Below are 17,111 nucleotides of genomic sequence, written 5' to 3' on the forward strand. Positions count from 1 at the left end.
AGGAAGCAATGACATAGATTAGGAAGAAAAGCGGGCATTAGGAAACCGTGATATTATAGTGCATCAAGGCAAGGCAATAGAGGAAGAGAATTAAAAAATGGAGAGGAAAAATACCTAAAGCTGCATTCAGAAAGGAAAAAAAAGATGATACAAAGAAAAAGCCAACGTATATAACAGGAGGTATATTATTAGAGGCATTTTTCACATGTTAAATAGTTGGTTGTCAAAATATCTTCAGGAAATACACAGACACCATGTTTGCCTCAAATAGGTATATTTAGTATGGCATTGCAATGGTTCGGGTGGTACGCTGTTGTTGACAGAAAGTCTTCTCTTTACTCCTCATCCATCCTAGCCACAAATCACATTTGCAGCTGCCTCAAAAATATTATCACAAAGCATTCGTTACTGACTGCATTTGGCAAAACCTAAAACCCAGCAGTGCTCATGCCCTCAGTGTTCTGAAAAGGCATATTATTTCAAAGGAGTGGTATAAAACTTCATCCTGCTCTCTTCAAAAATGCACTGCTGAAGTGGCTGACACAGCATAAACCAAAAAGATGTTGTGACTGTCCCAGAAATGAACAACTCACATCCAGGTGACAAACAGCATCTTGCCAGTGGAGCCCAGCACAGCCAACATGGCACTAGCTTCCCAGAGCAGTGGCAGGCTCAGAACAAGAGCCTGGAGTGGAGATTTTGATAAAAAGAAGGGAATGTGGAAGACAAGAATGGGTATGAACAACCTCCAGAGCCCTGTTAGTACTCTCTACATAAACATTTCAATAAGCTAAAAGACTAGATGAGGTGTTTGCCTCTGCTGTTGGCTTATTTTGCATCTGCTTGAACCAAACCCAAAGACATCCTTATTCTAAAAATAATAAAAGCACTCTGCACAGGCTTCACGCCACCTCCCAACCAAACCCATCTTCCTGACTACCAAAACCTCTCCTCACAGGGCTCTAAAGTGAAAAGTGTTTGAAACAGCTTTGTTTCCCAAAAGCAGCATTTTTCAGAATTTCACTTTTAAATTCTGACTATTGCGATACTACTGCAAAGGGGTACACAACAGGACCCCGGTCTCAGCAGTTGCACTACTGCATCTGTAGAGGAACCAGGCAGAAGCTCTGCTGCTGGTAGCGCTCACAAAATCCATCTATCCAAGGGCATCAGAGCAGATGGACCCACGACACAGGAATTAATCCACTCCCATGTTCCGCAACAGCTCAACATCAGCACTAGTCAAATCAGAAGGAAAATACACGGAGAAAAGGTTGCTTTGCTTTTCGGCATTCAGTGCCAGAATCTTTTGCATTCCACTTCCCAGCCTCAGTTTTGGAAACGGCCATCAACTGTCCCCACTCTTCATCACTTGACAACTGCAGCCAGTTACAGGGATCTGCATCCCTTGGAGGTGTGCATCTCCTGAGGAGGATGCCAGAGGCAGAGGAGGAGCTTCATGAGCTGCGGCCACAGATCTGCTCGATATCGTAGATCTCCTTGGGACAGTCAGCAGACAAGATGAGAGGCGAATCGTCTGCTATCACAACATCATCCTCAATGCGCACACCAATGCCACGAAATCTCTCTGGGGCACTCACATCATCTTCAGGGATATAAAGTCCTGAAAGAAGGGAGGGAATTATAACATGCCACACTCTTCACAACACCTTTCCCTCACTGCACCACCATGAGAACAGGGTTAGATTTTCAGCAATATAAGAAGAATTTGACCCTGAAGAAGTTTAATAAGGAAAACTGTTCTCTTTCCCCTCAATCACAGCAGCTGCTAAACAAAGAAAGGGAAGTATCTGTCAGTGCCTACAGACACCAGCATGTTAATAAAAACTTTCACAATGACTAGCTGGTCCTTTGGCACCTCTTGCTCTCAATACTGTGTTCACAGTGATGATTTTAACAGTGTTCCGAATAGAGAGAGAGAAGAGCCAAGTGTTAAATATCAGTTTTTATCTGACAGCTCCAAATCAAGTGACGAGCGGAAATAAAGATTCATTGTGAAATGCCTAGTTTGCAAAGGTAAGTTGTGAATGCCTGTAATTGCAGGTTGCGAGGCTCAAGAGAGACACTACAAGTAACTGGTAGGAGTTTAGTTACAATAACAGACGACAGCACAAGTGAATTTACCCTGCTTCTCTGCACTGCAATTGACCTGTGATCCTGAGGATCAAACATCAGCCATCTTAAGTTCTAAACTATTCTGCCTCCTGCTGCACAGACACTTTCTGAGAGTTCATGCCCACGCCTTGGCTGTATTTGGGATGGAAATACAGTTTTCAGATATTCTAATATTTTTGGGAAGGGTGTAAAATAAGGTTTTCTAACACTTCATTCATTTTCAGATTCAACAGGAAAGGACCTGAATGCTTTGGTTCAGAAGAACCAACTAACTACTCAAAGCAATACTGTTATCCTCAGTGTTACATGATTTTCTCCACCACCGACTGTATCTTTTTACCTGGTTCAATGGTTATCACCATGCCTGGCTGGAGAGGGATAGACCGGGATATATCTGGGGTATCATGAACATCCATGCCCAAGTAATGGCCCACATGATGCGGGCAGTACCTTCGAACAGCCTGACAGAAAACAAAGCAAGCGTTATGGAGGAACTAAATGCAGCCAATCTGTTGTTCAAATGCAGAAGATGGGCAGAAGAGAGACAGCAGTCATGTGCTGTGCTTAGTCATCTACTTGTCTCTGGGTCCTCAATTTACCAGAACTGACGGAGCCTCAAAACCTAACAGTACCAGCTGCCTATTCTGAGTGCCTTCCCTCTTCCCTGAAAAGAACAGCTCAAGGACATCCTCACCTCAGCATGTCAGGTAAGACTTCAGTTTTTATCTCATTGACCTTTGCTGCCCGAACCCTTCCCATCCCTTAAATGCCCAAGCCCCGTGTTGCTCCTATCAGCAGACACTGACAAGTGGCAGCAGCCAGCACAGCTGCTAGGTGATGTGGTGAAGCAGTCACCAATGCATTAAAGAAAATGCATTGAAAAGAAAAGAAGCAGTGTCAATTTCATTCAGCAGCTACAGCAGGATTCTAACCCAGCTCTACTGGGCACTGTAACCGCCTCCCCCTGCACTATCCTAATCCCTTCCCTCCAGAGAGGAGCTCCTGTCAGCAGGAATCAAAAAGCTAATTCCTCCTCTGTCCCCCAGCTCCTCACATTCCCTGGGGACTGAGCTGCAGACGTTGCTCTCATCTGGCTGTGCTGCCACCTGCCGAGAGAAATCGGCACCATCGCCTCCACTCGGAGGTGAGAACTTGGGCTGTTACCGTACTGACACTGTAGGACAATTAAATCTGGCAGAAGTTTGTACTGCTGCCAAATGGATAGTTCTGCCACCTGATGCCTGCCATCTTTCTGGTACTGGCATCAGCAATCATGCAGATTTGCAGTGAATGGGACCAGATAAACTTTTCTAACTGCAAAGCAATCCTATTTGATCGGCAGGTTTAGCTTCAAGGCAGCCCAGTTCCCCAATTTCCCCAGTGTTCTCCAGATAGTTCCGTGAATGCCAGCAGTGACACCGAGAGGTGCAGAAGAGGCAGCAGGTGGAAACACTGAGAAATTGGGCTGCGCTTTTTGGCGTCTCTGCAAACGAATGTTATTTTAAACAAATCACAAAACTCTGACTAATTGCCTGCAGTCAACCATGCACACAGCCTTCTGTATCAGTGCCAATGTTTCTGTAGGTCTCTTCAGACTATTTGTACTTTAAAGCTACGTCGACATCAATAAGTAGTGCAGACCAATGGGAATGGATCTGCAGAGGGAAACAGCAAGTGTCAAGGGGACAATATCCTCACTACGCACATGTAAGGCCTGGATGTTATCTCAGACCAAACTGGGGGCTGAATGCCCATTAGAGGTTGAAATAGATCTACAGGTTTAGCCTCACCTGAAAGAAACCCAGTCCAGCACTGAGACCAGCCCACAACATGAATTAAAGCACATTAAGTAGGGATAATTAGAAGACACACTTCTAAAGCACATTCCTGATCTAAACTAAAGCCACTAACATAACCTACAGATGCAACAATCAAACATAGTGGGGAGAAGCTGGATTGAAAAAAAAACTTCAGGTACCTTGAAGAAGTGGCTGTCAGTGATGCTGCTCTTTAGGATCCCCAAGTCTTTCAGTTTCTGTCCAATAAGGCTCAGCATGAGGCTGTAGATATTTTCTAGACTCACACCCGGGGAGCAGAGGCTCAGGCAGGACTTCTGAATGTCTAGGACAGCCTGGTACAGTTCTGCTTGGGGTTTGGTGAACCTGAAAATCGTTGAGAAAAGGAACAAAGCACATTTCTCACAATTAAGCCCTCTACCCAGAAGCTGTTTCAAGGACAGATTCTGTTCAGTGCTGGAACAAGGAGAGTCAGAAAGGAAAGCAACTGTCTCCTTATATGAAATGCCAGACAAGGTATCACTGAAACATGCCCTTCAACACACTGGGCAGAGGCAGGGTTTCTAGTTGACTTCCTAACCCCAAAGCAAACCAAGGCAACACTATTGCTGGGAAAAGAACAGACTTGAGCCCAACATGCAGGAATCAAAGACACAACCGCAGGGACACTGCACCAGCCATGTACTGGTCAGCTAAACTCCTGTTCCCTTGCCCAGAATAAGCAACAGCTGAATGCAGAAAAGCCCTCTCTGCCCTTTAAACACACCATAATACCTAAAACCAGCAGTAGTTAATGAGGCAGTGGGAAATACAGCTTCTCACACTGAAAGATTCATTTATATAATTTCATTACTCCAAAGAATGACAGAATGGGACATATTTGAACTATTCTCACGGATCACACACATACACTCCAACTGTAAATTATTTAAGAGCTTCTCACAGTCCTTCAAAAGAGCCTTGTCGTAGCATACCTTCCATTGACAGGCCAGGTTCGTGTGATGTCACTTACATAGCAGGAAGACTCACATCCGCCATCTAGCAAGACCAGTTCACCATCCTGGAGAACAAGAGGAAAAGAAGCTCTGTGGATCAGTGGCTATCAAGTGAATTGATTTCTCAGAGAGGAGGAAAGGAGATGATGCAGTTATTTTCGCAAAGCAGCTGCAGAGATGTGAACTCTTTTGCAGAACACCACCCCAGCTGCTATTACTTATAAATAGGCTACTGCAGTTGGATTGCTTCTCTGCAATAGTCTCTCACTATTAGGCTTATCTATAGCCTGAGCTCTAATATACTGATGTCAAACACTTTGGAGTAAAAAAGACATTTTCCTTGAACTATTCCGAGCTCTGAGATATCAGCCCCATTGACACTGGAACTCCTACTCCAGCAAATTATACTGCAGTCTCCTTTCACTTGTAGTTCTCTGCTTGCGACTGAGAAAGAAAGGTTTTGCAAGGAAAAAAAAACAGGTTGTCTGAGCTACCCACAAGATCATTAACAAGTAAAAATATTGGCCTTGTCACAAGACCCAGCAAAATAACTTCTCTGATAGTGTATCACTGCTGTAAGATTGCTATTTAATAATTTGTACCATCTTTATTCTTCTCTTTTGGGACTTTCCTGACTGCTCTAAGATATACTTCTGAATTTATCTGGTGATGAAAAACAGACTTCTGGAGATACAAATCTCCAAAGCAATTCAGCAAAACTGTCCCATATCAATCAAATTGCTGACTGCACATCTTCCAAAAAAGCAATGCAAAAAAGACCAAGGTCCAAGAACAAATCCACTGCCTTGCTTTTCCTCCTTAAGAGGATGAGAAACAAATAAGAGCAATCAGATCTGTGAAAACCTTGGATTTAATTATCAGTGGACTTACCTTCCTTCTTGGACTACTTAATATAGACACTTTTATAGAGATTCATTCCACACATCGGTGACTGTGCCAGCAGCCTTGATGTGGCATGACAAAGAATAATTCTAGCATATTAATGGAAAAAAGAAGAATGCTAGCATTACTTCCATTGCTAGCTACTATCATTATGTACAGATATGTCATACACACACTGCACATAAACTAGAAGTGAGATGGCCTCACTACCACTTTCCATTTAAACCCTATTTTAAACTTTTTCAAAACGGCTGGTTCAATTATTTAAGTAAAATATGAAATTATAATACCTGTCCTCTTCCAAGCAATTAAACAGGCTAAGTAACACTCTAATGGCTAAGGGAATTCAGCCTGTGGTTTGACTGTTCAGTGCCTTGTCATGTCAAGCATCTTGTCCTCTTTCTTTAAAGCTGAGTCCACTAAGTGATTGACTGAAGTCCACATCTGGCCATATGCAGCCTTCAGATACCTTCCAACTTAGGTACCTTGTCAGCTTATTTGGCAACAAGATGTGTAAGAGGCAGCTCACAAAGGAAGTCAAGTTTACGAATTTAACCTCCTACTTCCTAGTTTAGAAAAAAACAAGTGACAGTCGCTTAACAGATCAACTTTAACAGAAGCAACAGAAGTTACACGTGCATGCCTGACCTTGGATGACAGAACAACAAAGGAGGTTTATTTCTGCCAAAAACAGTCTGTCATATCTTTTGTACATGTGTCTCTGCAGATCATTTCAAGGTCTGCCTGTATGCCAGCTTCAAGAAAAAGACAATGCTAGTAAGAAAAATTTCATCCTGCATTAGCGTGGAATGTAAATATGCACCACTGAAAATAGTGAATAGAGCAGTGAGGTAATACTGCTCCTCAGAATACTTACCTGAATCTAAAGGTGTTTTGTCAGGAAATCTGGAGAGTGTTCAATTCATTAGTATGGATATTCAAAATACATTCATTCATACATTAATTTACCTACAACTATCTAATTTGTCTCTCCCAACGTTTAATGCCAGCCCTTTCTTTTCTTGTTCCTCTTCCCTGCTTTACTGGCCAGCATGGAGTCTGAAATGCACTTCAGCTTAGCCAGAGAAGGAATGCATTACTACACCTTTGGTTGCAAAATGAAGTCAAGAAATGCAAGTGACAGCAGAAGGATTCCAAACTGCTTTTACTCTGTCTGCTGCAGCTGTCCCTCTCATTTGTGAGGCAGCAGTTCACCCAGTACTGCACCACTGAAACATGGTGTAAATGCAGGCATCCTTGCTGAATTAAATATTTACAAGCTTGTTTCCAAGTCCTTCCACTTTGCAGAAAATACAGCAGCAAGTGCAAAGAGAAGAGAAAGAGACCAGAAGGAACAAAGTTAATCTATCATTGACAGTAAAGCTTACCAGGAGAGAATTCCTTTCCCCTGCTAACTTGAAAACATTGAAGTGTTTTGATCTGTTCAGCCAAAACAGATCAGCAAGGGGGACGCATATGGGGACAGTGTGTCATATAAATACATTTCAAGTAACTGGACAGCATATGGTTTACCTTAATGAGCTGATTGTTCTTCACATAGTGCAAAGTGTTTGATCTGTTGCCACCAGCGACAACAGGGGGGTAGGCCAAGATGTCAGCACCACGAGCTCGGCACTCAAATTCAAACTGGAACATCAATTCAGAGAGGAGGAGATTGTTAGCGCTGATCCTGGTGATTAACTGCCCTGGAGCTATTATGATTCACATCCTACAAGTCTTTTTTTAATTCGTACAACACAAAGTGAAACTGTGAAGTGACTTCATCACGTGTAAGCAGCCTAGAAGGTTTTCCAGAGCACTGGAGGAAATAACACAGAACTATCCCTTTTTCAAGGGAGCATTTTAAACCTACATGCAATCTCATGGAAGCTCTCCCTGCTGGAAGTATACTGTATCAGAAATTCATTACATTGCCGTAACTCCAGGTGAGGATTTGTTCTTACATAAAGTTTCACTGTTAGTTGCTGTACAAGTTAGCAAGTTATCCAAGATGACAACCGCTGTGTTTTGACGTTTAGCGTGCTTAGAGCAGTATCCAATAAAAAGGTTATAAAGCATGCACTACCTTCATGTCTGAACAAAAAAAAATATTTTTTTTTAAATTCAAGAGCTTTACCTTCCTTCAGTGATGAAGCAGATGAAATGAATAATCTCGTCTATAGAGCCCTTCTATATCCTCAGTATACTACTAGCTTGTCTTTTCTGTAATTAGCAAAACCACGTGGGACAGAATACTCCAGGATGCCTACACATAGTGAAGAAGGTTTTATGATCCTGATATGGAGTGAAAAACTGAGCTGTAAAATACACTAGAATTAAAATGATTTTCTTTACAAGTTAGAGCTGTGGCTCGCTGCCATGTCAGACAGACCCATCTATGTCAGAATGGAGGGTCAAATCCTGCTGGTGTAACCCAAACACACATCTCACTGCATTTCCTAACAAAATTCCTTACCAAATGTGCAGGCAGGTGTCTACATCGCTTCAAGACAACTATGGTAAGCTGATGTAATGAGAGGCTAGAGTCAAGAGAAGCAGGCTTTACAAATTGGTCTTATATGTACTTATGTTTTGTACAATAAGATTGTTTTATAGAATATGACGATAACTGTGTCTCCAGTTTTGTTTAGCAGGTTTTGTGGGAAAGTACGGTAGAAAAAGACATCAATAGCAGATAAATTTAGACAACCAATAAATTCCTTCAGTAAAGGTGGGGAAAATACTGCTAAAGAATTCCTCACACTTACTTTATTGCGAAAGCTGCAGAAGTTCCTCAAAAGCAGACTCTACAGCTGCTAACAAGTTATACATGAATAAGAAACACACTTCTCCAGATATGGAAGGTGAAATTCTTCTGCGTACAAAAGTGAGTCTTCACAGAAATGGTATCCCAAAGTCATCACAACCAACCACTCGGCTCGGAAGAGCTCCTTCAATAAATGCAAATTTACTTTTTTCCAATTCTTCCACACAACTCCAGGTGTTGGCTTTTCTTTTTGTTTTCCCTCCCTCATTGCCTTTGTGATAGTTTGCAAACTATAACCACTACATAAAAGTAACTTATTTATTTTCTCTCAATTACCATATCTGTTGTATGATTTATCATCTACAGTAAATTATCTTTATTGAAGATATAATCCCTCTGCACGTTCAGCAAGAAGAGGAAAATCCAAATGGCCCAGAATTCTCACTTAGGGTAGGTGGAAGTGGTAAAAAAAAAAATACCTCTACTGAAAGCTTACGTTCAAACTCAGGATTTTTCATTTCTTGGGCTAGTATGTCTCCAGAGCTATCAGTTTGCTTAGATAAGGCACACCTTGAACTCTGTGTGTCCATGAGACACACTTACTCAAACACAGATGTAGCCAACCTCCATCTCTTTTACAACTTTTCTGGAATTAGCTGTTATATTTTGTCTCCCCCTTTATCTCTTATTTTCTTTAGACCTCTGCATTCTTCCCTCTCATGGCTTTCCTTTGCTTTTCCTCCCACATTGCAATTTCCCTCACACAAACTGTGTATTCCTTTAACCAAATCTTCCCATCATCACTGACAGGATTACTGTGTGTCTTGTCACAACACTCAAGGTGCTCTGAAGAATCAGGCAGCATCTTCAAAGAGGGACTAGAGAAGAGGCTTACCTTTCAGTTACCTTAACCCCCCCCACACCTTTTTTTTAATGCCTTTAAATTCACAATAACCATTTCTGGAACTCTGCCTCCATCTTTATTGATTCTTGGAAATAAGGACAACGAACAAAAGACCAAGAGGAAGAATATTTTATCCTCAGTGTAAGAGCACTGAACTTTGGAGCCAGTCCATATCTGAGAGCAACAGTTCTAGTATGGCTACCAGGTACAAGATATATATCCACAGGGGTGGAAGAACATTTTTGTTATTATTATGCCCCAAATTCAGATTCTGTTGACATCTCCAAGCACAATCCAAAACAATCTGCTGCAACACCAACTTAAATCAAAAGAGTTGTCCAAACAAGGCTACAGTTATTGGCTGAGGGGAGTTTGGAGTATGTCCAAGGCACCATGAGAGTCGAGTGAAAGAGAAATATTCTACAATGGGAGACACATTATAGGGAGATCTGACATTCCTGTTTTCCTGGAAAGGTAAGAAACATTTAACCCTTCCATCTCACCTCCAACAATGACACACTCACCTTTGCATACAGAAAGGCTTCATCCACTGGAGATTTTCTGGCAAACATTGTCTCTATGAAAGCCTACAAAAAAAAGAAGGGCCTTTCAGTTGGTAAAGGACCTGCTGTTACCTGCTGTCTTTTGGGGAATGCCTAAAATCAGCTTTTCCTTGAAAATAATAGAATAAATGGAGAAGAAAACAGCATGGGGAAGGAGAGGACAAGTTGGGGAGACAGTATAAGGTGCGCCCCCTGTTCCTGAATAAACACAACTTTAAGACAAAGTTAACACCTGCTGGCTCATCTTGGCTGAAGTTACATTAATTGAGAGAAGCTAGTGGTCCATGCTGTCTTCCTGTGTCTCCTTGTGATGTGGAGGGAGCTAAGGCCAGCCAATAGCTGAGAGACAGCAGTTTAGTAACTAAGATTAGATCTTATCCTTCCAACCTAACTCACGCTATCAACACCCTCTCCTCTTTCTTGTTTAAAGGAATGCATCGGTTCTTTCTGGGAGTACACAACTGCGTACCTCCGCTGTCACTCGTCCAGCTATCTTCATCCTTTCGATCTCTGCAGGAGATTTGATCAGCCGAAGGTTTTGCACTAGATGCCGGATGCCTTGGATGTGATTTTTGCTCCGAGCTTTTATCTCAGCCAGGGGCTGCATATAGTCAGAGTGCAGTTCTTTATGCACTGGTTTAGTCACGTCATACCACACCTTGTTTGACTCACCTGCAATACAAAACAAATGTTGATGCAGATGAAGATAAATTTAGAAATTCCCTCCTCATACTGTACAAAGTCACTCCTCCTAAGCTAGATCTTTTGCTGCATTGGTAAAGGTAAAGGCAATTTTCTCTGAATCTGTATTTACAGGTCATATATTTACTTTCAGACAATACTAGAGATCCCTTTAAAATCCAGAATATTAGCAATGCATAACATGTAGATTTGACAAATCCCCATTTGTATGCAAATACTGGGTTTTGTGATCATCACTGATCTTGCACAGATAAATGTAGTTCCTGTATCAAGGTTGTGGTTGTGCGGGCAAGCAAGTGACTGCACTGCAGTGGTACATGTTTTGAATCATTCTCTCATTTAGTCTGTCCCCCGTGTAAGGCAATTTACCCACTGCATGGAATCGGGGTCATTATCAACCACGCTTCAGAATATCTTTGGTGAGCAACTGCTTATTTCGGCCATTTAGAGAAGAGGAACTTACTGAGGACAAGCACATTTACCTATGTGAAAATTTATTTAGAACATCAGAATTAGCACCCATTCTCCCACTGGAACATTTTGAATGGGAATGAGTAGAAGAGTCATCCTGAATCACAGCTAAGGTCCATCTAGGCTCTCTTTTTTGGTGACAGTGATCATTATCAGATGCTTACAAGAAGTCCCAAAGAAACAGTGCATTCACAAAAATATATTTCCCCTAGCACATCATCCTCACTTCCAGTTTCTTCATTTCAAGGCTCCATCTTCATAACAGTGATTAACTCCTTTTCATGGAATTAAAACCTTTTGAATCCATTTATACTTCTGTGTTTCAAACTTCCCATGAATGATCTACAATTTAAAACTTACAGGTGTGAAAACCTGCCCCCTGACCACTTTATTCAGTGTTCCCTTGATTTTTAGATAATGAAAACTAGTGACTCATCATTCCTACTTATCCTCTCTGCACTTTCTATAACCACAGACATCTCTCACACCTTACCCGCAGTTTTCTTTTTCAAATGGAACAAGTTTGTCTAGCACGCAACTCATACACAATCTACATTTCTGATCATTCTTGTTGCGCTTTCTTCACCTTTTCTATTTTCAACATATCCTTTTTTGAAACAAAATAACTAGAATCAGAGACAAAATTTTAGTCTCCAGCATTCACTGTATCTGTGTAATCCCTCAAGCACTTACCCTTTTTATACTGTTATAAACTTTCAGCTTCATTTTATAATGTGTATAAATTCACTCCAGATTATAAATACTGAGGCTACATGGTGATGCAAAAGAAAATATCTGATGAACAGTAATGTTTGTGTTTCAAGAGGAAGTCAACGTCTAGCTAACAAAGGTGAGGGAACTAACAACCTCCCTTGATGGATCATTTTTCAAGTCTGTTACGAATAAATTCCTTCAAGTTTCCAGTGCTTCAAGTGGTTTTGGCTTTATCAGCAAGAAGATGTGCCTAAAACAGAAACACATGCTCTCTCGTTTATTGTTAATTAGTTTTCAGAGATGTGCCCATCAGTGTTCACACGGGAACCCAAAAGCTCAGGTCACATAGGAGAGGCAGAACCCATGAGAGAGGCAGCTCTGCATCACCTCACTACACTTCCAAAGTAAATATAAGGTATATCAAAGATGTCAGCCTAATTAAAATTTTCTGTGAATAGGCCAAATACAGAATTGGCAGGAGCAGCAGAATAAGCCTCTTACGTGCACAGACCACCTCTTATTTTACAATTATTGTTACTGAGATTATGTGGGACCGAAGGTGGGAATTCATACTGGCTGGCTTTAAATGTCTAAATTAAGATCCTGCATCTTTTCTACAGTCATCCAACAAGGATAGGTTACTTCTAATAAGAGTACCTTAAAGCACTTACATGAGACCCTCCTTGCTTCCATCACCAATACAGGCTCCCAAATTAGGTATTCAGGGGAGAGGCCTACACTTACTTCGCACAGTTTCTTCCCAGAACTGTTAAGATGTACCATTCAGACCCTACTACCCACGCTTCATCTCCTCCCCCCTTCATTTTTATTACCTTTCAGCTTGGCGACCAAGTGCCCGAACTCCTCAATAGTGTAAGCTTCATCTACTCCTGTCAGAGCGACGGCCCCATCTGTGCCTGACCTGGGCCCATCCCACAGCTCTCGGCTCGGATCTCTCCGGGGCACAAAAAGTATGGCCTTGTGAGAGGGCAGCGCTTTGCCAGGAAGGCTCTGCAGCACCAGGATGCTGTCAGGCTCCTGGAACCCACAGAGATACAGGAAGTTCGTGTCCTGGTGGAAAACGTACGGGATGTCATTGCTCATGTAGTACGTGGGGTTGGATAGCAGGATCACTGTGTGGTCCAATCCTTCCCAGCCTTGGGCTTCCTTCTGGATCAGTGTCATCAGTTTGTGCCGGCGAAGAGAATATTCCACCTGTGACAGTCCTGGGGTTACCTCCCCTATGACAAAAAAACACATCAGATCAAGAAATTCAAGGCACTCATGATATTTTACCAGTCACATGCCTAATTCCTGCTTGCCTCCTGATGCCTTTCATATGCATGGCTTCATTTCAGTCCCCCACTAGCCTTTCCATTGCGCTCTCCCACATATTCTCACCTCTCACCCCTGCAGCATACCCTTGCTCACTCTGCTCCTCCACTGTGCAAAAGGGAGGAATTTGTTTTAAACACTTAGATTTTCTGTTGTATATTTATATGCAAAGGCAGAAATCACAGAACCTGTTAGATCCAGACAGTCATCCAATGCATTCAGTGAACAAAAGTTTGGTAGGAGTGACTTTCAGAAAGATAAGGAAAAAAGAAGGGGGCAAGGCAAACTGAACTTTGCTGAAAACAGATGATTTTTTTAATAGCATCTGGACATTGAACCGAAGATTACCTCCTTAACGCTGAGCACTGATTTCCTCAGATAAAGCTAGAATGTCTGTTCAAACACACACTAAGTCAACTCATAAAGTAGCTAGTCCTAAACCCAAAGGGGCAGACTGAGAGTTAGATACATGGAGAGGAGTCAGAAACACAGCGGTTCTCCTCACAGGATTCCAAGCAGAAGGAAGCCATGACCCGCAGGCTGGCATCGCTCTCCGATTAAAAGAAGGAATCTTTTCTGAGGAAGATGTAGCTGCTCTCAATAATTAAAAACCTGGGATTTTTCTGAAGCTAAATATTATATTCCAAATGACTGTAAACAAATGTTTTCTTTGATGAAAGTCTGTTTCACAGTGTACCAGTCACAAAGGACGAGAAGTGAAGCAATCAAGACTCACCAGAAGTGGACTGAAGTCGAAAGAAAGAACAACCAACGAATGCCTAAGTATATAATTTTAAAAACATGAGATTCCTTAACTGTGTTATAGATTAATACATGAACCTTGTCAGTGCTTTGGCTAATATCCTACTTTAACATAGATTTTAACATAGATTGCATTTTCAAACCACTAAATTCTAGTTTTGTATTTTTTCCTCTTTACCTCTTTAAGGTATTGACAATTCCAGAAAAAAAATCAAAATTTGGCTTTTACTGTAAATGGATTTTTGCAGGAATAGAGCCATAGGGGGAGGTTCTATCCAGCATATTTTTCTCTGACAAAAAAAGTATTTAAAGAAAAGAAATGACACTTTTCATTTACATTAAACTTTACACCTCAGTATTTGGTGTAGAAATGTACTTACTTTATTTTATCTATAGATGAAGAATGACAGAATACAGAAATTGTTTTAGCGCAGTCTGATCCTACATTTCAGCAATATTAAATTGCGTATTTCCTATGCTCCACTGCGTTCCTGCCAGCTAACTACTGCAAACAGTCCAATAAGCTGCAACAGGGTGAAACATGGGAACCTCAGTTGTCTTCCAACTGTGAGGACTGAAGCCCTCTTTGCCTTAAGGGCATTTTCTTTTAAAATAAATAACTGCAGCATACCAATGTCATACTATTTCCGTAGAAAGCCTAAGACCTGGGACTGTTCAGCCTTGAGAAGACTGAGAGGGGATCTTACCAATGCTTACAGATATCTAAAGGGTGGGAGTCAAATGGATGGGGCCATGCTCTTTTCAGTGGTGTGCAGCAGTGGAACAAAGGGCAGTGGGCACAAATTGTAACACAGGAAGTTCCATACAAACACAGGGAAGAGCTTCTTTATCGTGAGGGTGACGGAGCACTGGAACAGGCTGCCCAGAGAGGCTGTGGAGTCTCCTTCTCTGGAGGTATTCAAAACCCACCTGTACTCTTTCCTGTGCAACCTACTCTAGGGAACCTGCTTTAGCAGGGGAGTTGGAGTTGATGACTTCCAGAGGTCCTTTCCAGCTCCTAAGATTCTGTGGCTCCATGAAAGTAATGCCTCCTATTTTATTCTGTTGGCCCATGACACCGGAAGCGAATGTTAGTGGTATGGCAGTAGAGGTTGAACCTCCTCACCAATATTCCGTCACATTTTGTTGCTGTGTGACAGAGGGCAGCAGAGGGGCAGTCTGACAAACTCGTGTCTAACATGGCAGTGTGCACGAAGCAAAGGTGTGTCACTGAATTCCTTCATGTGGAAAAAACAGCATCCACTGACATTCATCGATGCTTGTTGAATGCTGATGGAGACAAACAGAGGATGTAAGCACAGTGAGGTGCTGGTGGGTGGTGCAATTCAGCAGTGGTGACAGTGACGTGAAAGAGAAGCCATGTTCCAGATGGCCATTCAGATTTTTACAAGCGTGGCATGCAGGCTCTTGTTCATTGCTGGTGAAATTGCATCACTAATGGTGGTGACTATGTTGAGAAATAGCGTTTAATAGCTGAGAATTTGCTCTATCAAATAGTGTCATTGTGCTCTTTGTACCTGTTGTAGTTTCCATGGAAATAAATAGGAGGCAGTACTTTCAGAGTATTGTAGGAGTGACCTACATACTAAATTAAGCTAATCATGAGCAGAAGAAATCATGGACATCTGTATGATGCAACAGAACTATATGCTATCCTGAGCATCTCAGAAAAGCAGAGGAAAGAAACAATACCAGTGACTGGATCATGCTGAGCATGAACCTAACCTGGTTTAAGTAGGTGTGGGTGTGTAAAGGGGCTAGGCTGGCCCAAATATCGGTTTGGAATCTTCTTCTTCTGGGCCGGCTGGGTGGAGAATCTCCGGAGAACACATGACTTGCAAACTAGAGGAAAAGAAATGGACCATGTCAAAGGAAAAGATCTTTTCAATTAGCAAACTTTAGAATTATAATCAAGTGACCTTACTCTTAGTAGCATTTATTTACCTGGTATCACAAAAATATCTCTGCTTCACTTTTCAATTTGCTATATAGTCAGACTGAAAGCAGTTTTTCAGAAGCATGGCTGTGTATCCCATTTCCAAACCCACAAACAGCACATACAGCCAAAGTAGGCAATTTTTAAAAGAATTATATGTGTGTACTTGGGATCTGGGGGAGCGTGCAATAGACGAAAGCTAAAATTAAACACAGTTGTCACAACTTTACCAACTTTGGATTTCTGTCACAGCTGAAGGAGATGGCAATGGGCCTAACAGCTAATGCTCAGGGAATTGTTTGCCTTTTATTTTGCCTGCCACAACAGTTTATACTGCTGTGCCGTAGTCCCGGGTACTGAGAACAAACATAACCAACTGTTCATGAGCATAAGCAAGTCTGAAGCTGCCTCACGCGGACAGCAGCACCGCTCAACCGAGAGCTGCTGAGGGAGCAGTGTGACACCGCTGACGGGGTTACTTCTGCAGCACGACTGACAGAGCACAAAGCGCTCGCTGTGCGATGACTGACTGGAATAGCAGCCCGGAGATGCAGGGCATGAGATATAGCTACAGATTGAACCGCAGAAAATGAGAGTTTTTCCACAGCATCTCTACCTACACAGAGGACTACTAAGTATTTTGCCAGATGATAGCGCAACAGGCGTTAAATAAAGCAATACTATGAAGGCATCAGGAAGCTTTCCAAATCGTTGCTTTATTTCCCAAACAACGGTACCTTCGGATCCAACCGCGCCTGTGAACCCACACCCCTCCCCCCCACAGCAGCGCCGGGCCCCGTGCGGCAATAACGCCCGGCAACGCGCCAACCCCGGAGCTGGCAGGACCCAGAAGCACCGGACCACTACGAGGGAGTCTCTGACCTGGGAGGCCGCGCCAGCCCCTCACCGCCGCCGGCAGGCGCGACATGGCCGGGGGGGCCTTCGCCCTGCGCGGCGCCGCGCTGTGACCGTATCAGCGAGCGCCGCGCCGCCATCTTAGGCGTCCACCGAGACCGCCTGCGCGGGGCCCGACGGGCGCCGCCAGCTACTGAGGGGCTGAGGCGGCGAAAAAGGCGGGAGGGCGCCCTAAGACGGCACGCAACCCC

General features: G+C 42.7%; 1 protein-coding gene across 1 annotated transcript; it reads right to left on the reverse strand.

Annotated features, from left to right (window-relative positions):
* On the reverse strand, nucleotides 258-17,066 carry XPNPEP3 (X-prolyl aminopeptidase 3). The gene is made up of 10 exons (XM_021384466.1): nucleotides 16,888-17,066; nucleotides 15,795-15,911; nucleotides 12,785-13,192; nucleotides 10,534-10,736; nucleotides 10,026-10,088; nucleotides 7,364-7,477; nucleotides 4,907-4,992; nucleotides 4,115-4,298; nucleotides 2,477-2,597; nucleotides 258-1,624 (listed from the first exon to the last, which is right to left on the reverse strand). The coding sequence occupies exons 1-10, from the start codon at nucleotides 16,931-16,933 to the stop codon at nucleotides 1,458-1,460; spliced, it is 1,509 nt and encodes a 502-aa protein (XP_021240141.1). The 5' UTR covers nucleotides 16,934-17,066; the 3' UTR covers nucleotides 258-1,457.

The sequence above is a fragment of the Numida meleagris genome, chromosome 1, assembly GCF_002078875.1.
Source record: "Numida meleagris isolate 19003 breed g44 Domestic line chromosome 1, NumMel1.0, whole genome shotgun sequence".
Taxonomy (NCBI): Eukaryota; Metazoa; Chordata; class Aves; order Galliformes; family Numididae; genus Numida; species Numida meleagris.